This window comes from Mustela nigripes, chromosome 5, assembly GCF_022355385.1.
Source record: "Mustela nigripes isolate SB6536 chromosome 5, MUSNIG.SB6536, whole genome shotgun sequence".
Classification (NCBI taxonomy): Eukaryota; Metazoa; Chordata; class Mammalia; order Carnivora; family Mustelidae; genus Mustela; species Mustela nigripes.
The window spans coordinates 85,242,731-85,265,291 of record NC_081561.1 but is presented as its reverse complement, the minus strand read 5'-3'; the positions used below and the strand labels follow the sequence as shown (position 1 = coordinate 85,265,291).

Here is a 22,561-nt window from a genome sequence, read left to right as displayed (position 1 = left end):
GAAGAGATGAAAGCACTTAGGAGTGCCCTTAGGACTATTTTGGAAAACAATGCTGATTTTATTATACATCCCAGGTAATGATTACTAGCTGTAAAGGCTTTAAAAGGTTTACCATGGTATCAAGAAAGGCTCAGGTTGGCTCAGAGCCTGCTGCTACTGACTTGTTTTCATCAGACAAACTACTTCAGGACATGCTTCCCCAAGTAGGTTCCTATGGCTCCCCATAGAATTTCCTCACATTCAGGTCTTCTCATTGGCAAACCCTCCCCAGTGTCACACCATAGGGATCCTTCTAAAATTCATGTCTGACCCTGACCCTTCCCCCTTGCCACAGAAATCCTTACTACATTAAAGGAGTTTAACGGCTCTTCACTGTCTAGAGTATAAAGTCCACCTTCTTGGCTTAGGGAACAATGTTTGTCTTTAGTCACTCCAGACTCAGATCATGTCACATGCCCCCAATTACGTGGCTCTCTAGTCACACAGAACGGTCCAGACTGTGGCTTCGTGCGCACACTGCACGTGCCTCTTCTGGCCTTCTTCCTCACCTGTGGACACTCCTAGATCACCTCCACACGCAAACCAGACCCTGACCTAAAACCCTTTCCTGCCTGCATCCAGATAGAAGCACGCATGTGATTAGTTCATCTTATGAAATCTGCTTTTGTATTTCTCTCATTTTTAAATCATATTTCTCTAGCGAGTGACTAGTCGTATCTCTGCACAGTTGTAGCCCGATTGAGATGTAGGTCGCTTTGCTGTGTACCTTTCACATTTCTATCTCGTCAGCAGTCTGTGCTACATAGGGACAAAGCTGTGCTCCCCGTTGGGTGTCTACAGTCGGTGTTTGACAAGGAATGAAATAAATGAATCAGTCAATGCGTGTGTTGCATGCAGCCTCTTTTGTCATTGCTTTACAATGATCATCATGATGGTATTGAAGGGGATGGAAAGAGCTCTGGTTTGAGGTGTCCCAGCTTCTGTTGACAACAGAGAGAACATTATTTTATGCAATAGTAATAACAACCGCAAAACCTTGCCTTAAGTTCCCATTCACTTACTGTTAATTTCCATGTTTATAGTTTACAACCCAGTATCTCATATAATTATCATGCTTCCTCATTTTTTCTTAGCTTTTTCCTTTGAGGCACCATCTGTCTTGTTAGGTTGGAGGATATTTGTATAACATATAAGCTAAGTTGCTTCACAGCAAAATAATGATCTCTTATGAACGGTCTATTTAGAAAAGCTTTCTCAAGGAAGCATATTTTAAAACAAGTGTGTTAACCACTCCCTTGAAGAGGATAGGCATTATTTTAAAAGGCATGTTTTCAGTTGATGTACCATCCAGCCCAAGCAATTTGAGCTCTATACCCCTCAACAGACTCATCTTTAAAATGGGGATAAAACAGCTTACTTTATTGGTACACCTGGGTGGCTCAGTCACTTAAGCAGCCGACTCTGGATTTCAGCTCAAGTTGTGGTCTCAGGGCACTAACTTGGAGCCCGGCATCCAGCTCTGCACTCAGTATAGGGTCTGCTTGCCTTTCCCCCTACCCCTCCCACTCAGGCTCTCTCCCTTTTCTCTCTCAAATAAGCAAATCTTTTTTTCTTTTTTTTAAAGCCCACTTTATTGAATTTCTGTAAGATTTAAATGAGAGAATGTGTATGAAAGTGCATGACATGTCACAAATAGTGAATAATGTTTGGTGAAATCTGGATGCGTAAATACTAAAATCATATTTAGATCTGCCTGTTATGTGTCTTATATCTTTTCATTTTTTAGGTACCTCAAGTCGATTGTAGAGACAATTTTGATATATAAGCATTTTGTGAAACTAACTACAGAGCAGCCTGTGGCCAAGCAGGAGCTCGTGGACTTCTGGATGGACTTCTTGGTCGAGGCCACAAAGACCAATGTTACTGTCGTTAGGTTTCCAGTGAGTACTCTTCCTTTAGCTTAACTTTAGCTGTACTTCTCGTTTGCTTCTTTTATTTAAAGAACATTTTTGCATGTGATTCTAACAGTACAAGTGTTACTTTTTTTAAAAATAACTTCTCAAACTCGGGGACGTGAGATACATTTTTATGTTTTTGCCGTGGAATTTGGTGATTTCTTTCGATAAGTTGTGAAGCATGCTTTCCAAGAAGAGATTGTCTCTTGCTTAGCCTCAGTCAGTCAACACATCGCTTCAGACCAGACCCAAGGTTGCTGTTAATTCCTACGACAGTTGTGTGAACATTGTCATCAGTGTTGACACCATTACTGTGGTGAGAAGTGTTGTTACTCACCTCGGTCATTATTCCCTCTCTACTGCTCATTACCCACATGGGTCAGAGTTAGATGGAGTGTCCTCAGTTCCCAGTCACATTTTACAATCCCTTAGATCGTGAGAAATGATGACTCATAGGTTCCGATTTGCTGCGCAGGTTGGCTAGATATAGATACAGATATATGTATAGTAGACACACACACACTTTCAAAAATACATTGCTCATCTTCTCAGCTGGTGCCTTTCCCATCCTGATCATTCTCAGAATACCGCCCAAAGCAGTATACACTTTAGCATCCAATTCAAGAGCCACTGACAAGTCACTGTGTGCCCTCAGCTCTTCCCACGTCCAAGTGATGCCATCAGTCTCTCTGTGTGAGCTCTCGGGTCCAATCCTCCATACTCAGGTGGTGACAACCCTCAGTTCTTTTTCTAAGATCTTGTTCCCTAATTCTTGTTTATAGGATCATCTGTTTCATTTAATTAAATCCATTGCTGGCATTAACAGGCTTTCTTTACTCTCCCTTCCCAATGAAGCCTTCAGCTCAGCAGGATCTTCAGCTGAAAAGCCTTTCAAACTAAAAACACTTTGTTTTCCAGCCTAGAGAATGTGTAGCCTAGGAAAATACTTGTCTCTCAGTGAGCTGGCAGCGTGCCCACAGCTGGGGCTCTGATGGGAGCAAATACCGTGAAAGAAGACAGCGCAGAACTGTCTGTATTGAGTTGACTGTTGACTTGATCGACTAGAAAATTGGTGATGAAAGGAAACCACTCCTCTTAGCTATTCTGAGCTCATTTAAATTAGTTTAGTATGAATTTGTCTGTCATACTATGAATGTCAAAAAATAAAACCAGCAGATATTAAGAAGTTAGAAGAATATAGAAATATACTCCAGATAAGAGAGGCTTTCTTAAGCAAGAAAGGGACCTGTAAGCCCTAAAGGCAAATATTGACCAATTTGAGTCATTAAAAATCTAATTTTTGTTCAATAAAGAGCATCACGGACATGGCAAATTCTAGAGAGGGAGAAGGTATTTAATACGAATTCAGCAAAGTTATCGATTTGCCTCATAGGCAAAAAGAAAAAAAAACAACTACTAATTGGTAAGAAAAAAAATGGGCAAATCATATGAAAAGATAATTAACCTCATTAGGTAGTCAAAACATGCAAATTAAAATTAGACATCATTGTAACTGTGCCATTTTGCACACATGTGCATAAATCTGTAGTATCAGTTCCCTGAAGTAGAATTGATTGAGATTGCCATGTTGCCCTCCATAGGGATTGTATCAGTTGGCATCCTCACTGGCAACATACGAGACTTACCACTTTCCTAAAGTGTCTCCCCAGAAAGTATGTTTATCATATTTGTACTTTAGCTAAACTTACAGATGAAAAAATGGTAAATTGGGATCATTTTAATTAGTATTTCTCTGATTATGTGTGGGGTTGTGCATATGATTGTGTTTGTGTTTAAAAAACCACTTGGTGATTAAAAAAATAATAATAATTTGTTGCCTACATTTAAAAAATAAGAGTTAGATCATCAGTGCTGGCTATAAAGGGTATTGGTATTGGTATAAATAACTATAAAATTTGAATAGATATATATAAAATACTGTTTCTAGACATTAAATAGCGATTATCACAGGGTTGTGATCCGTGGGCAGGGAGGCACTTGAGGTGAGTGCCGCCTCACCTACTTTTTTTTCCCTTAAGGCCTTTTTCTGGCTGCCACACCAGGAAGTGGAGCCCCAGCAGGGTGCGGCTCTCTCTCTGGGCAGAGCAGGCTGGAGGAGTGTTTGGGACTCTAAGACAGGTGGAATATGAGAAGCAGGGTGTTGGAGAAGGCGGAGTCTTAAAGAGTGAATCCCAAAATTCTGCCTGGGAATTTCCCTTGAGCCACAGAGCAACTCCTAGACAGTGTGAGCAAGGGGTAAGCACAGCATGAATAAACACAACTAACTACTGGTTCCAGTATTTGACCAAAATTGGGTTTTAGATGAAACCTATGTGGCTTATGTAAACCTTATCAAGGTAAATCCCCTTGCTAGTTAGAAGATCAGGACCAGAAGTGGTAGAGAGCATTCTCTGGAAGGTCGAGAGCTGAGCAGATATCCCATAACTTAAACAATGCAGGAGGAGTAAGATGTTGGACTTTGGGTCTAGCCAGAATGATGAGATCTTGATGAATACCCCAGGGATTTAGAGGAGACAGAGAAAATCCATGCCCTAGGAGTAAAGGCAAAAATAAAAGACCCATCCTAACAAAGCTGTGATACAACTAAGCCTCCATAGAATGAAGTTGATGCATTAAAAGTTTGACTGCTAGCTAGGGGGCAGGGGTAGGGAAACCTCTGGAAAGGTGCAGTTCAGAGCCTCTGCATTGGGTCAGACACAATCAAAGATTACTGGACATTCTAAGAAGCAGAAAAAAAAAAAGTGGCCGACAACAAAGAGCTTAAAGAGCCCATAGAGGCGGGCCCAGAAGTGATTCACATATTGAAGTTACCTGATGAGAACTTCAAATAACTGTAATTACCATGTTAAAGAAGACAGAGGAAAAGATAGACAAAGTACATGAAAAGATAGAGTATTTCAACTGAAAATAAAGTTTATTTAAAAAGTCAGATGAAAAATAAGGAGAGTTCACATAAAAATCTAGATTTTCATCTATTGGAAAATTAAAGGGACTGGCAGTTGGACTGCCTTTTTCAGAAGCAGCAACCTACTAAGTCACCTATCTGTATGCTGCCATTCTAGACATTGATTATAGTCCCACCCTTCTTGCTTCACTCATCTGCCTTTCTCACTGGGCCCGCTTCCTGCATTTGGGGAGCAATTTGCTCCCTGTGTTCTACTGCATAGAGAAAGGCAGGTGTCTAGTACCTGTGGTGCCATGTCAGTCACTAACCCATTGCATCCTCAGGGTGCATCCTTAGCTCATACTTACAAAGGCCACAGTAGGTCTTGATTAGGGATGATAACATTTTCCTTCTTTTAAATAGATCTGGTTAAAACCAAGATTACTTATATTAGAAAATATTTTATTTGATTGCTTCTATTTATTTCACTACCATATCCATTCTCATTCCTCAAAGAAATAACAGTGACACTGGGTAAAAGAAGACAGACCAAAGTTTCTTTGCAAAATGATTTAAATAGTCCCCTCACTTATTATTATTATTTGGGTTTAGTTCCATTGATTCTTTTTTCTCACTTCTCTTCTCTGTGTATTTTCTTTCCTTCCTATGTTGAAAAGTTAGGGGACCATCAACCACTCACCCCAGGTGAGGTGAGAGGAAGTGGAGTGTGATGTTTCTGCGGACTCTTGTAGAAGCTGAGACATGTAACTATTTAATTTCTACCCTGTATAGTTTATAGGTCTTATTGCCCTCCTTCCTACTTCAGATACAAGGTATTAGATGTTCATTTTTTTTTTTAATTTTTAGCCATCGATTTTAATGTTACCAGTAGAAAAGTTTAGGAACTAAAAGCAAGAATGTTCATACTTTCAAGTGAGTTTTATCTAACTGTTTTTGTCAAATTACCTCCTCTTCCACCCCCTTCTCTCGGTCTTTCTGTGACCTCTGTAATGTATGCGATGAATTCCTCCCATTTTTGTGATTTCAAGGGCAGCTCAAAGGGCTGAACAAAGGTTAATGATAATTACAACCAATCTTGACATAAGAAAACATAGGTCAGATTTTATCTGTTAGAAACATGGAAACAATGCTAAAGACATAAATTTTAGAAGAGGAGATAACCTGGTCCTATGCTTTTCTAGTGTTAAATTCTGTGCCCACATGATTAGGGAACAAGGTATATTCTCATTTGTGAGTACAGTGACTTGGATGCTATTTTGGAAGACCTGCCTTTTATTCCCTATTATTCATCTTGTTTCACCAACCCTGGGATACTCAGATTTGAGAGCACCAGTTCTGCCAAGATTTTTTGAAAATTTGTTTCCATTATTAATCAGCACCACTTCAATGTCTGTTGATTGGAATTTGGGCCTTGATTCTCCTGGTATGTTCCTTAATCAGAATGTGTTCCCCAATGGGCTCTTCTTGTGCTTTATTTGTGGTCTCTTCTATCTTATTTTCATAACTGGAGCCTGACTGAGAATTAAACCCTTATGTTTGTTTGTTTTTTAATAATCAAAAGTGAAGAAAATTTTGTTTTCTTAATCCCCTTTCTGTAGTTATCTGTACCCTAATTTAAATAAATTTTACTCTTGTGGTAAATATAGCATAAAATCAGTACACTGTGTTTGCAGCAGATAGCCGAGAGTCAGGTGGCCAATCCACATACCTTCTCACTCAGATTGTGTGTTAGCTTACTCTGTATTGTGAGTTCATAATCCCTTGCTGATGAAGTCTTCTGAAGAGTTTTCCTCCACTTTTATTTGGTCAACTTGCTTCATGTAAGATTCTTTCTAAAAGCCAATTTTCTTGCATTTTAAGCAGTAGGGTAGAAAGAACTAGTCTAGGTTCTCTGATAATTTAGTATTGACTTTTCTTTCCTTTTTTAAATGTTCCTACTTAAGACTGCGGAGGAAATTTGAGCTAGGTGGGCGCTTTTAAGCATCTGTGTAAAAAGACAATAGTTGCCTCACCTTTAAAATCAGTGCATGTGTGGTATCTTAATGTTATTTGCACCTAGTGTCAGATATTAGTAATACTGCACTACATCCTTTGAGAGAGATTGTCAACTCAATTGTTATGTACACCTCATACATCTCCAAAACAGGAGTAAGTTTTACTTCCCTTTTTTTCTATCATAAGACTAAATATACCATTATTGAAGAGCCCAGTTTTATCTTGAAAGCAACACAAAAACATTTTTATTGTTTCATAGAGCTGCGTCCATTCCTTTAGCTTGTATATAAAACTCTTTCAGTAATAACCAAAATCATTTTTCAATCCATTCACGTAGGGAGGAGAACATCCTGCCACATCTTGTCGATAAGGTGTGGCAGGAGAAAACTGAAAATAGTACATGATGCTCTATATGTGGAATCTTTTCTATGTACAGAATTATTTGCTTTACCACATTTCTTCCCATTTTGGACACATTTAGATTTATAGAAATAGATTTTGCACTTACAGCAAGATAAAATAAAAGACCTTAAAAATATCTTTAAAGTAGATTCCCTGGGGATAGTCAAACCAATATATGGACTTCAAAAATTTATTTCTAATTTCTTTAGCAGAAAAAGTGACGTGTTACTGGAACTTAGGATAATTGTGTAATACCAAAAGTGCTCAAAGGACTCATAGGGAAGGCAACAGTTAGGAGTTAAAATGGTTTTCCTGCAGTTGTGGACCCAGAGCCTTATCCAATAATCTCCCACATCAGTTCAGTATTGCTCTAACAGCTCTAAATGGCTTAAATCTGCAGTCACTAATGTGTGTTTCTTTGCCTTATGTTTTCAAGGTACTAATATTGGAACCAACCAAAATCTATCAACCTTCATATTTGTCTATCAACAATGAAGTTGAGGAAAAGACAATATCTATTTGGCATGTGCTTCCTGATGACAAGGTAAGTTATGTAATTATTAAGACAAGAGCATTTTAGTGAAGGACTTTACTCCCTTCCAGCACTTATGTATTCCAGCAAATATCTGCATTACTTAAGAAGAAATAGCTTCACTGTGTGTTTATCTCGGCATAGATACATCTTGTAGTATAAATTTGTTAAAGTTGGGTTACAAATTTCACTTATTTAGTAAAACATAACTGAACTTATTTGGACTTTTAATAACCATCCAAAGTACGCTTAAAATGAGATGGTTTCTCTGTTTTATAAATTCATGCTATAAATTATGTGTGGGAGACCTGAGACTTAAAAGATGCATATCTTAATTCTAGGAAGCCTATCAGAATAAGACCACTCTAGTCTTATCCGAGTGTGATTATAGTTATCATTTCATGACACTGTTTGGTTATCTAAGCAGCTGTTCGATTTCAGATTAGCTCCTGGCTCTGTGAGCTGGCCCGGCCTCACGGGGGCTGTGCTGCCCTGGTTTGCAGACGGGTCTGAAATGCTCTCATTTCTCCCTACAGCAGTCATTTTAGTAACTCCTTCCACTTCTGGATTTTATCAGTTTTGATGCATGTGTAAATCTTACTATTTTTTTAAGTTATAAAAATTGCAAGAACTGATTTCAATCCATTGGATCAACCACAGAAATGAGAAAAGTCTTGTGGCAAAGTAGTTTTGTGGGGTTTTTGGTAATTGTTTTCCAAAATACCCTTAAATTTTCCTTAATAGTCATCCTTAACAACTCAACAAATATTTCTGGAGCACTTACTCTGTGATAGGAGATCCCAGGCACTGTGTTAGGAACGAAGGAACCAGATGTATGCAAAATAAGCAAAATTCCTGCTGTCTACTCAGGCAATAAGTAAATACAATATAGAAGTATATTAAAGGGGAAAATATGGCAGAAAGGGGGAGTTAAGGAGTACATTTGGAAGCATGAGGTTGCAATTTTTTAAAATATCCATGTCAGTTTTATTTATTTATTTTTTAAAGATTTATTTATTTATTTGACAGAGAGAGATTACAAGTAGGCAGAGAGGCAGGCAGAGAGAGAGAGGAGGAAGCAGGCTCCCTGCTGAGCAGAGAGCCCGATGCGGGACTCGATCCCAGGACCCTGAGATCATGACCTGAGCCGAAGGCAGCGGCTTAACCCACTGAGCCACCCAGGTGCCCTCCATGTCAGTTTTAAAAATGTCTTTGAGTCAACAGTCTTGTGTTCAAATTCCATCTCTGGCCTTGGCAGCATGGCTTCTCCACATCCCAGTGTCCTCATCTGAAGAATGGGATGATAATAATATCCACCTCAAAAGGTTGTTGTTAAAAGTAAATGAAATATTATTAGTAGGGTATATTGCACAGATCCTAACATGTAATATATGCTTACTGTATTGTAACAACAGTAATCCACATATGAACTGAGCCCTAACATTGAAACCCCAGAACTTAACCTGGCTTGGCTCTTTAGCAATCATTTGGGAGGTCATTGGTATTATATTTGGACACTGTGGTATTGTAATTTATAGTAAGAAATAAGGATTTGGTCTTCATCCGCTTCTGGCACAGATTTCCTAAAGCCCTTAGAATTTCCAAAGTGCTCAAAGCCATAAAAGTGTTTTTCTATTATGTTAATAAGATGACTTTTGGACCCACCTAAGGATGAGGCCTGTCTGCCAAGAGAACCAACTATGGGTCCTACCCCTTACGTCTAGGGAGGGGGGGAGGGGATAAATTGAATGGATCTCCCATGGTTGGTGGAGTTAATCAATCATACCTACGTCATGAAGGCCCCCCTCCCCCGGCCAAAACCCAAAAAGGACGGGTTCAAAGAGCTTCCAGGTGGGTGAACAAGTGGAGCTTTGGAGACGATGGCAGCCCTAGAGAGTTCAGGGAAGTTCTTAGCCTTTCTTATGCATCTTATCCATATGGCTATTTCTTGGGTCATATCCTTTCATAATAAACAAGTAATCTAGTAACTAAAATGTGAGTTCTATGAGCCACTGTAGCAAATTAGTCAAACACAAGAAGGGGGTCCTTGGAGCCCCCCATCTATGGCCAGGATGATGGCATAACTCCAGGTGGAATTGTCTAGAGACAAAACCAAGAATAACTAATGTAACTATATACATGTTGTTCACATTGTTTAAAGTACACAGTGTTTTATTTACCTTATTTTAAAGTATATGCCTGTATGTTCTCACAAGCAGAAGTAATCATCCATAGAAAGTACAAAATCTAAGAGGTTAGGAAACAGGAACATTATCTGGGAGAGGCGATTTTCAAAGGCTTGATTGGAAAGAGCAAGGTTATCCAAGGACACTTGGAAACAGAATGGAACTAAAGGAATTAGCAATTAGCAGGGCCAGGAGAATGAGTGGACAGCCAGAAGACAGAAAAAGAACAGAAAGTAAGCCAGAGATTTTTGGAAAATGAATACTATTTCCAGCTAGTTGTCTGGAAGTTCTTTGTTGAATAAAGTTAGCCTTGTATTGACTCTCATGTTTTGTGACAACTGTAGGGACAATTTTTATATTATACTGAGAAATAAATAAATGAAGATGTAAAAGAGTTCATTAAGAAAGGTAATGGAATTGGGCCATGAGTTGTCCAGTTTCCACTTTTACCATCTTTGATCAAGAAGAATTACATTTGCATTGTCCCCACTGTGCTAAAAATTCTCCTTGTTCAAAAATTTAAGCTTTCTTAAATCAGTTTCCATTTTCAAAGTTATGTCAGTTTCTTCGCAAACCCTGGTTCTATCCATAGCATGTTCATTACCACTATCTTTGTCTATAGAAGTGATACCATTGGAATGAGGACAAGTAATAAAAATAACTCTGCTAATATTATGTTAGTTTAAAGCAACTGGAATAACTATAACTAATAACAGACAAATAGCAGGGGTATAGATCTGATGTTAAACTAAAAATGGATTCTTTTTGTCATAGGATGGGTTTTTTTTTTTTTTTAAGATTTTATTTTTGAGAGAGAGAGAGAGAGAGAGAGCACAAGTGCAAGCTGTGGAATGGAAGTTGGGTGGAGGGGTAGAAGGAGAGGGAGAATCCCAAGCAATCTCCCCACAGAGCTCACAATCCTGACCCTCCCCCAACAGACCATGACCTGGGCCAAAATCAAGAGTCAGAGGCCCGATCAACCCAGCCACCCAGGCACCCCTTGTCATAAAAAGTTTTAAATTTTTATCTAAGAATAGAGCAGAGCGTGTTGCTTTTCATTTATCACTTATTTCTTTACTCCTTCTCTCAGGATTTTCATTCTAAAATGTGGAATGAACAGTTAGTATATACTTTATATTGCAGCAGTCAAAACGTTAATATCATTATACCAATTCCTAAGAGTCTCAGGACTCTTATTAGGGAGTTACTCTAAGTCAAGGACAAAATAAATTGAAATCCTAATCTTTAAACAGTTCTCCCTTTGTTCAATGGTTGGTAGTTGTTTGAAGTCAAGTTAGTACTTGAAAAAATGTCTGCATGTGCACAGGAAAGAAAAACTTAGACTGAGGCAGAGAAACATTTCTAAGATATTTTAAATGGTTGTTATTTAGAATCCCTTCCTTTTGTGGAGTCTGAGTACTCCTGTCCTGTCTGGTGGTCTCTCAGGGAAAGGTAGCAGACAGCAGGGTCCCAGTGGAATATGAGGTGCTACCTCACACCGGCTCCAGCCATGGCCCCTCTGCGAAGACCTAGGAAATTTATGAGTGGAATATGATTACCTCAGATTCTAGATTTTGATGATATGATCATCGCATCCATCAAGGATGCTTTTAGATACAAAACTCCCACCTAAAAGTGGCTTCACAGATAAGGAAATGTTACATCACAGGAACTTCTCAGGGGCAGAGGATCATGCTGGCAGTACGTCAGTGGTTGAACAGTATCAGAATTCTCGGGTGGCTTCTCTAAATGCTCTTGATTTTTCTTTCCTTGTCTTAAATAGCAGCTCAAAGCATCAGTTCACACACAGCTTCCCAAGGAAAGGGTCCGGCCCTCCTTTTGTATCATAAATTGTGCCATGTGTTCATGCCTAAACCAATCACTAGCAAGGAGAATGGACTTACATCGCCAATTTAGACCAATCATTATACCTCATTGCTAAACATGGCCACCTGAATGCCGACAACATTCAGCTCTCCTTAGCAAAGAAGGAAGAGTGTGTTTGTTGTCTAACAGTTTCTGCCAATGGAGAACTCCCGCCATTTTAACTCAATGTTAACTCCTAATCCCAACTCTAGTGACGAGGGCATAGGATCTGACACTAACCAGTTACTACAGTATGGTGCTTGTGCTGAGTCAGTTAGCTTGAATGTCCATCTGCGGCTTGTTGAGGCTAATTATTCTAGCTCTGCCTCTGGCAATCCCTTTCCCCAGATTCCCAGACAGGCCCCAGGAACTTTTTAACCACACCGTTGGCCTTGTAGCTCACCAGCGCCTCCATGTGGTGAGTCCCAGTAGCAAAGGCGCTGGGGAGCTGGGCCTCCTTATTCCAGATCTCCATCGCAGGCCCTGGGCTTCACACCAGTAAGATAGAACATTCACTGGCAGCACTTGCAACCTTTCAGTAACCTAACATTCTGGAAATGCGGTTCTCCTTTCCTACAAACCCAGCCCAATCTATCTGGGAAATCTCTCCTTGCCTGTTCCCAGAACAGGGCTGATATGAGATAGATATTACCAGCGTTGTCCTGTGGGTGTTTCCCAGTTTCCCTGTTCAGTTGCATGTTTGCCTAAGCGCCCTACTAGCTGTGCCTTCTGCCACCACCTCCTGATCCTGGACGCAGGCTCTGAGGATAAGGCTGAACTGTACGCAAGTAGCATGCGGGTAACAGCTGCAGCTCCGGGGTCCCATCTATTTAGAAGGTCACCTGAGGCCACCAGGATTTAGAACCAACTTTCCATATTACCAGCTGAAGCTGCAGGGTGCTATTTTAATTTAACTCCCTCTGTACTCTGGTGAAAGAGAGCCACATTCCAAGAGCACCTTTCCATGGTCCCTTCCTTTCCTGAGCACGAGCACAACATTTGCTCTGTGTTAATTCAGGTCACATACCCGTGACCTGACTGGTGTGCATTGAAACTAGTTTTTTCGTACATCTCCTTTGGGCTTGGGAGGTTCTATTTTTATTTTAAGTTGCATGGTCCTAGCAAAGAACTAGGTGCTATGGATATAAATTGTGGCTTTTTGATTTGCTTCAGCCAAAAGGAGAGTTCTGGTCCACCTCAGAGCCACAGGCTTCCTTACCCATTTCACAAGTCCAGCCAAGACCTCAAGCTCCTGGCAGTATTTTAAGTGGGTGGGTAAGAGCTTGTTTTCCTGGTTGTTTCCCATTTACAAAGTTGAATTGGCCATCTGAATGGACTATTGTAGAGCACTTGCTAAACTTGGACATGTGTATCGACTACTTTATTTCTACTAAAATATTTATGTTGTCAATTATGTGCTGTTACCAGACATATTTTTATAGGGAATTCATAATTTATTTAATTTAAAGACATGAATGTAATAATTTAAACTTAGTTTGAGTAATAAACTCAAAAAATAAATTTCCACATTTTTTTCATCTTGGCCCTGCAATCACCCATGTTTATCATATGATAATCAAATTTTTATGTTCAGAATTTATTACTATATTGAATTTTGCATAAATTAGGTCATAATGCATTGTAGCTATGACAGACACTATCTGCATGCATGTACTACAGACATACTTGGTGTATTATTTTCTGGAGAAATAGAACTACCATTTCAGTTGAAAATTTAACTAAAGATAATTCAGAAATAATCATCTCTAAAGCCTTGCAGAGGCTTTATTCAAATTAATGTTTTTCTTTCTCAGAAAAGAAATATTACTCAGCTATAATAATTGAATTACCTTGATCACTGGGTTTTTATTTAAAAAATTAAGACATGACAGTTATTAGGTTAATTTGCTAAAGATCAAGTTTTTTAGGATTTAATGAGAGTAATTCCCCTAGATTCTCTTGGAAGCGGTTTTATTGAAGTACAGAAATTATTAAGCAGTGTAAACATCACCCTTGTGGCTTGGAAATGAATTACAATTTCCATCCAGATTATTAAAGAATTATGCACTCGGAAAAATTATTCTGTGTATATTATTTTAAAATAATAAAACAAAATTATGTTATTTTCATTCGGATGACTCAATGTTTGTTGTTCTTGTCGTTCTTTCCCTGTGTTCTAGAAAGGTATACATGAGTGGAATTTCAGTGCTGCTTCTATCAGGGGAGTGAGGTAAGTTTACTTGGTACATTTTTTTTTTTTTTTTTTTTTTTACTTAGAAGACAATAGAACTTTTAGTCAGGATTTAAAAATGCAGAGAACTTGAAGAACCCTTCTCTTGATGAAAATGCTCAGCCTCCTTTTCTGTCTTTGTTATGAAAACATCTATAACAAAGCTTTGTTAGTCGAACTGACTCTGTGCCTGTCACCCGCTTCAGATGTGGAGAACGAGGGGTAAATGTGGACTGTGGACCAGAATCACGGTGTCCATAAAAGTGAGCTATCCGGGTCCTCTCCAGCTGGTTGAGCTGTGGGTTTATGTGCTAGGGTGGGTTTCTAGTCGTTTGAGATGCCAGGAACTAATCTCTTCTTAGGTGTAACCAAAAAGTCCACATGCCATCGATCACATTGTGTCCTAGAGTTAACATAACCTATTAGTGAGACTATGAGAAATTCATTTTTTAAAAATTTTTCCTCAGCTTGCTGCTAATGACGTGTTCTTGAGATTATAGTGGCTCGCTTCAGTTTAGTTCTGTTCTGACGTTGCCATTATAAAGCCAGTAGGTCAGGAAATGCCATTTCCTTGGATTTAGAAATGAGATTTTTTCCAGAACCAAGAGCCACTGGTTAAACATTTAAATACTTACTTTATAGAAGCTCAGGCTAAACCAACTCTTGGAAATTTCAAACCAAATTACTTGTGTTTACTACTATTTATCTCCACATAATAAAGAGAAATGAGAGAAAACAGATTTCTGGAGGCTGGTTACACAATACGCTGTTGCTTTTGGCATAATAATAATTGGTTTTGTTGGAGCATGAACTGGTAGAGCCGTCTGAGTCACTGATAATTGGAGTTTGCCTGGTAAAACCACCTGTTACCTCTTGAGGGATCTGCAGAGAAACAAGCAAGATAATGGACTGACTCATTTGCTCTCTTTCCAACCAGTGCCTTCTCAAATAAAGTTTTACTCTCTTAATATTTAATTTTTAAAACCAGTCATTAGCAAGGCAATTGTTATTTATTACTGCATTTCTAAACAGGTTAGGAAAGTACAGTAATAGAAATTCCACCTTATCATATCTATTTTCCAATGAAATTTTTTAAATTAAATATGGCAACACTCCATAAACTTCTGTTGTGACTTGCAGCATATATGTAGAATCCTTCCAGATGGCTTCCTGCTGGTTTATATGTTGAGAAACTTAAGCTGCAGTGTGTGTCTTCAGAGGGAGCTAACTTTTCTTGGTTTCCTCCTTTATAAAGAGATAACCACAAAAGTAAAACACACCAAAAACCCGAGTCAGCAGTTTGTCTTGCATCATCTCAGAACTTGCTTGCTCAGCTCAGTCAACAGGCATGTATTGAGCACCAGCTGTATGTCAAATGTTGAGTCCTATTCTGCTAATACAACAATGACTAAGACTCGCACTCTCAAAGAGCTCACAACCCATCAGTGGAACATTTAACAAGGAAGGACTGCACAGTCATTATTGAGCTGACAGTGAGCCAAGAAATGACAGAGGCACAAGAGAAAGTCTTTCTGTTTAAGGTAGAAGTAGGGAAGGGAGAGGGTAGAATCTAAGCTGGGCCTTGAATGAGGAATAGAATTTCTTTAAAAAGTCAAAAATGATGTGCATTCCAAATTGAAGGAACAGCAGATGCAAAGGCATAAAATAGGAATTGACAAAAGAGGGTCCACAGGCCAAATCTGGCCACTGCCTGTTTTTGTAAATAAAGTTTTATTGGAACTCAGCCATGTTCATTCATTTGTGTATTGCCTAAGACTGCTCCAACACCCAAACTTGAAATATTTACTGTCTGGCCCATTACAGGAAATATTTGCTAACCTTTGGCATAAAACAGCATGGCCTGAATGGTAGACTCAAAATTATTTCAGTTGCTATAAAATTGCATGCTGAGTCAGAACCAAGTGCCGTTTCACATTTCCTCACACCTCTAAAATCTCTACAATCCATGAGGTGCTTTGACTGCCTCCCCACATTGCCTTCCTGGCTTTGGAAACATTTCGCTGCTCTGTAGATGCCAAAGAACTAGAATCACGGAGCTCAAGTCAGCCACTCCATACTTCTGCCTTTTCTCCCGTATTGCAGTGTGGTGCTGTAGCAGGCAGGACAATTTCCTGTGCTTGGTTGGAGGGATACATAACGGAGGTGTACTTACAGCCCCCCAGAGCGACCCCACCCACAGATATGAGTAGGAGCACAATTCTCAGACTCTTAAGTAATTTTAGTATTGTGGTATGGGGGGAACGTCACTTTTTCAAGTGCCATTTATTATATCTTTTTGCTATAAACAACATTGATATCATAATGGGGATTGGATATAAAAGTTATTTATTTTGCACTGCACCTTCATAGAAGTATTGCTGTTTCCCTGAATAATTCTTTTTGTTTCTTTCAGTATTTCTAAATTTGAAGAGCGATGCTGTTTTCTCTACGTGCTTCATAATTCTGACGATTTCCAAATCTATTTCTGTACAGAACTGCATTGTAAAAAGTACGTATTCATCATTGTTTAGGTATAAAAAATACTGTTCGTACCTGATCATTACTTTTAATTAATGAGTGAACATGTAGCTCCTATAAGGAATTTGTGGCTGTGTGGTTGTATAAATATTTCATTTGGCCTAATAGTTTATAATTATGGGGTATGTTTAACAATCAGAGAAGGGGGGGAGAGCTCTCTTAAATAAACCATGATTTTTCTTAGTCATAATTTATTTTTCCACAGATAAAACATTAACCAAGACCTGCCAGTTAATGACCAACTGTTAATGTCTCATTTTTAAAGTGCTCACTTATTGCAATAGATGATTACCAAAATTTTCATTCTTGAATTCTTTGAACAGGGACTCTTAACTCTGGTTCAGATTAGAATCAGCTGGTACATTTTAACAAGTGCCTGGGCCCTACCCTTGACAAATTATGTTGGATTTCCTGGTGGGGGTATAGCTCGAGTTAAGAGCCAGTGATCTGATCTATACCCATAAAAGACAGTCCAAAAATCCATTCATTGCACTGTATGCTTGTGTTAACCTCCCTGGGTGTATTTCTCTTGAGCTGATAATTAAGTACTTCATGCTCCCTTAGGACATAGTGACTGACTATGGGGACCCAGGCAAGTGAGTAACAATTTAGAAACCAAAGTGCAGGTAAAAGCCAGCTTAGACTTAAAATTTTCCTGAGTATTGTTCTTATTCGAATAATCACCATCTGAGCCCATGGTAAATGACTAATATACTAATTACAATATATAGTTTTTTTTATCTTGGTACCAAAAAAGAAATTTATAAATCCGTAATTCTATAGTCAGCTATAGAACTATATGGTTATAGTTTTATCTTTATTATTATAAAATATATAGAAAAAGATTTGGAAATAAGAAATAATTCTTAGCACACATATGGTCTGCTTTTCTACTTAAATTCCCAAGGATACTGATTTGTTTTTATGATAATGATAGCCAAGATTTATGGAGTACATAACCCAGATCTAATATCTGCTTTAATCTTCAAATAAAAACTGTTAGGTAGCTAATATTAACATCTTCATTGAAAAGAGTCTTAAACAGTTCAATGAACTTAAAATCATATATAGTAAAAAATGAGCATCTGGGATTTGGACCAAGTACATGTAACTCTAGAATCCAGGCTCCAAAAAATTACGGTGTTCCCATCCCACTGTATTATATTCTGCTTAGAGATGTTCATAAAAACTTTGTGTGAATTGCTGATGGAAGTCTTTACCCCAGATCTTTAAGTCTGTCTTTAAAGTCAGATTTTTTTTTTTAAGGTTTTTCACTTTCTTCTTCCTCTTGGTTGAATTTGCCTTTGTCTCTAATTCATCAGGATATTTAACCTTCCCTAGGGCATACTATTACTCTGATTAGACTTGGGAACTTCTTTTTCTTGTCAGTGACCTCTAAGAAATGTATACAGATAAAGGAAAAGTAGAGAAGTAGATACCACATGCAAACTCCATAGATCGGTTCCAAATTCCCAAATGGGCTTTGTCTATTTTGTTCCTTGTCACAGTTCCAAAGGCCGAATAGTTTTTTTATCCTAGTAGACACTCGATGAGTATTTGTTGGATGGATGAATGGATGGGGGGGGGGGGACGGCTGGATGGATGGATGGATGGATGAATGGATTAAAAAGAGGTACAGAAAAAAAAGAGGTACAGAAAAAAAAGAGGTATAGAGATAGAAAAAAAAGTTCTGAGTTATAGAAGGTAGATTTTTCTTATCCCACATAACCTGCTCTTCCCTTGGGCTGGCAATGCAGTGTGTGACTTACATGTGAGATCATCAGCCTCTAGTCATAGTGCCTCCCATGCTTTAAGTTTGTGAACTGTTAGGAACCCCTCTGCATAGACTAGACACAGCTAGTGTTACAGGGAGCAAATCTGTTTCTTGTTGTGACTATTTTTCTTGGCTCTTAAATGATCTACAGAAAAAAAAGAAGAAGAAGAAGAACAACAACAACAAAATAAAAAACTTCACAAGAAGAGTTCCCGAAGAGAATGTCACCAAAAAAGCCAGCTGTTCCTAATTCATATTGGTGTTTTGCAGATTGTGTTTACAGAACACCATATTTATGATAGTAAAGGCAAAATATTTAATGACTGACGTCAGATGCTGTAGTGGCCCACACTATATCAAATAATCACCTCAGAATTTAGAGACATTATTCCAGATTATGGGTATTTTTGTTAATTCCCATTTTAAATAATAATATGACCATCAGCAAAACAATAGTAGCTTATTTTAATAAATGCACTCTGTTAATCACTTTACAAGTATTAGGTCAAGTAGTCTTCCTAACAACCTTTAAGTTAGATACTACTATAAACTCTGTTGTGATGAAGGGGTGAGGCTCAGAGTGGTGGAGGAGCTTGCCCCAAGTCACACAAATACTAACAATCTTGGCCTGACATCCAAGTCCCAGAATCTTCACATCTCTATGAATTTGTCTAGCTTAATTGTTCTAAATCTATATTACATTATTGTTGTTTGAAGTGAGGCATTAGGTTGGACAATTCTACCAGCCTGTCTTTTTCTTTTTGAAAATCCTATTTTTTGTGTTGATATTGATAGTTTATTGTCTGATTTTTTAGAAAGTCTCTTCGTTCCCATTTTTGGCTCTGAAGTCACGTTGGAACATACTTGCTTGTATTTAATATCAGATGTATTCTGAGTGACCACATACCAACTGTCCTTGTAGGTTTTTTGAAATGGTGAACACCATCACTGAGGAGAAGGGGAGAAGCACGGAGGAAGGTGATTGTGAAGGTGACTCCTTGGAGGTAATGACTCTGGTTGCATGTTCATTTTACAAAGTTTCTCTGTGTTTTTTTGGTTTTTGTTTGTTTGTTTGTTTGTTTTAAGATTTTATTTATTGAGGGGCACCTGGGTGGCTCAGTGGGTTAAGCCGCTGCCTTCGGCTCAGGTCATGATCTCGGGGTCCCGGGATCAAGTCCCACATCGGGCTCTCTGCTCAGCAGGGAGCCTGCTTCCTCCTCTCTCTCTCTGCCTGCCTCTCTGCCAACTTGTGATCTCTGTCTGTCAAATAAATAAATAAAAACTATTTAAAAAAAAAAGATTTTATTTATTGAACACCTGGGTGGCTTGGTTGGTTGAGCATCTGCTACAGCTCAGATCATGATCCCAGGGTCCTGGGATAGAGTCCCACATTGGGCTCCCTGCTCGGCAAGGAGTCTTGTTTTTTTTAAAGATTTTATTTACGTATTTGAGAGAGTGTGAAAGACAGACCACAAGCAGGGGGACAGACAGAGTGAGAAGTAGGTTTCCCGCTGAGCAGGAAGCCTGACACAGGGCTCAATCCCAGCACGCTTGGATCATGACGTGAGCCAGAAGCAGACACTTAACTGACTGAGCCACCAAGGCAAGCCTTCTCTATGGCTTAAAAAAAAAAAAAAAAAAAAAAAAAGAACATTTAAAGTCTTACTGGAGGACGCATTGGGGGAGGACATGTAAGTGGTGATGATGGGTGAGGAGCTAGAGCCTGTGAGCTTTCCCTTAATGCTGAAAGCAGCTTATGGAATTCCTTGTTTTAAGAAAGAGCTGAAAAGGACACCTGGAAGGCTCAGTAGGTTGAGCGCCCAACTCTTGATTTTGGCTCTGGTCATGGTCTCAGGATCCTAGGATGGAGCCCCATGTCTGGCTCCCCACTCAGCAGGGAATCTGCTTGTCTCCCTCTCTCTCTGCCCCTCCCCCTGCTCATAGAGGCAGGCTTGTCCACGTGCTCTCTCTCTCTCAAATAAATAAATCTTAAAAAAAAAAAAAAAGCTAAAAAGCAAACATTGGACAACTCTTACTTAGGAATACTGAGTTTTTATGTTTTGTTTACCTGATAGTAACTGTGCTTTATCTCTGAGGATGCTGATTTACCCTCCACACACAGGCCACAGTGCCCTCGCGTTTTTTTATGCTCCTCTGAGATATGTGCAATTCAGACAAGCAAAATACAGTGAAAATTCTGAATGGCATGACTGGTCATGGCCTTCCTCTGTGTGCTACACAGAGGACCTGGACCAACAGAAGATTAATGGAATACGGAAAGAAAGTAATAACAGTCACCTGAAATGCTGTTCCCCTCTGACTTCTGCCTCAGGGACACAGGACACTGCAGACACCTATTCCTGCTTTTTTTGTCATGACTCCTCGGTGATAAAGAGCCTTTCATCTCTGTAAAGACCGTGTGGAGTGTCCCAAGAGGGCTGACCCCCGTGCTTGACCCTCCTCCAGGAGTGACAGTAGGCCAGCTTCTTCTCTAAGCCCTGCCCAGTGCTGGACTTGAGAAAAAATTCAGAATCCAAACAATGCTGAAAATGTCATTTCTAATGTTAAAGTGAAACTGAGGAAGCTAGAGCACCAGCCTGTCTGGCATTCTTATTTATTAGGTCACTTTGATAATGTCATCCCACATACTAGAATCTTTATAAAAACACTGAAGTCGTAGGGTAGCAGTTGAAGGAGAATTTAAATATAATAACCAAGTGTTAACTCTGTGCAGAGTTAAGTTCTATAATTATCTAGCAGTTCTCTAGCTTTGATGTTCCTAGGTAAGCCTAAGGCTCTTTCATTAAAGTTATAAAAAAAATGATAGGACCTAATTTGGGGGGGGAATTTTTTTCCCCATGCATTAGCTTGTTGCCTATAGGAGGAATAGATAATATTTACTTGTATATGTTTTGTATTTTACAACTTTTATTTTCTTATTCAAGTGATTTTATTAGGAATTAGATCTCTTGGTTCCTACATCAGTGGTCCTTGATTAGACCTCATTATCTTTGTGTTTATTTGGTTTAAATTTAGTCACTTGATACACAGCAATGACCAAGGTAAAAGGTAGCAAAGACAATGAAAATGAAATACTTTTATTAGTAAATATAAAATGTTGAAGTGGGTGGATTGGAAAGTCCATAAAGTTCTCCTGCAATGTCATAAAATGCTGGCTTTTTTAAACCAGTGAGAGCCATCCTGTGTTTTCTGCCCTTTTTTAAGGAACTAAATCCATCTTACCAAAAATACACAGAGCATAGCCAGGTTGTGGTCACCATATAAGACAACGTAGTCTTCTTAATTGATTAAATTCACAGTTTGGACTCTACTCCAGAAACCACTTTAACCATATTCATAGCATAACACAGGCCTAACAGCCTTAGAATTTGTGATAAATTTTGCCAGCTGATTTTTCTAAGACTTGGTTTCCTATAATGTAAAAAAAAAAAAAAAAAAGGTAGGTAGATCGCTTTTTTTTTTTTTAAAGATTTTATTTATTTATTTGAGAGAGAGACAGTGAGAGAGAGCATGAGCGAGGAGAAGGTCAGAGGGAGAAGCAGACTCCCCATGGAGCTGGGAGCCTGATGCGGGACTCGATTCCAGGACTCCGGGATCATGACCTGAGCCGAAGGCAGTCATCCAACCAACTGAGCCACCCAGGCATCCCAGTAGATCACTTTTTTAAAGAGCTTCCACAAAGATACAGAACCAAGATCCTTTGATCTGGATACAGTAATAAATAGGGTGGCTGTGTGGGGCTTTTTCTGGTCAGGCAGTCCATCTGCAGGCACTGAGAACAGTCACCAACCAAATAAGGAAGGGGATGTTCCAGATTCTCCATAGGAAGAGCCAGAGGGTTTTATAGTTGCTGGGCGGACCTCACAGAAACCAGCTTACACAGTCTTGCTGATGCATCAAAGTGCTCCTACTCACCCCTCTCAAGGAAGTACAGGGATTCTATTCTTTTTTTTTTTTTTTTTAAAGATTTTATTTATTTGACAGAGAGAAATCACAAGTAGATGGAGAGGCAGGCAGAGAGAGAGAGAGAGGGAAGCAGGCTCCCCGCTGAGCAGAGAGCCCGATGCGGGACTCGATCCCAGGACCCTGAGATCATGACCCGAGCCGAAGGCAGTGGGTTAAGCCACTGCCTTCGG

At 39.1% G+C, this 22,561-nt stretch overlaps 1 protein-coding gene across 1 annotated transcript in view; it reads left to right on the top strand.

Moving 5' to 3' along the window:
* MAP3K5 (mitogen-activated protein kinase kinase kinase 5) overlaps nucleotides 1-22,561 on the top strand; it is a 199,958-nt gene that overhangs the window by 111,110 nt on the left and 66,287 nt on the right. Inside the window, exons 10-14 of the mRNA XM_059400786.1 lie at nucleotides 1,787-1,940; nucleotides 7,715-7,822; nucleotides 14,043-14,092; nucleotides 16,506-16,601; nucleotides 19,327-19,408. Of these exons, the coding sequence (XP_059256769.1) occupies nucleotides 1,787-1,940; nucleotides 7,715-7,822; nucleotides 14,043-14,092; nucleotides 16,506-16,601; nucleotides 19,327-19,408 (490 nt within the window). The remainder of the gene's footprint in view (nucleotides 1-1,786; nucleotides 1,941-7,714; nucleotides 7,823-14,042; nucleotides 14,093-16,505; nucleotides 16,602-19,326; nucleotides 19,409-22,561) is intronic.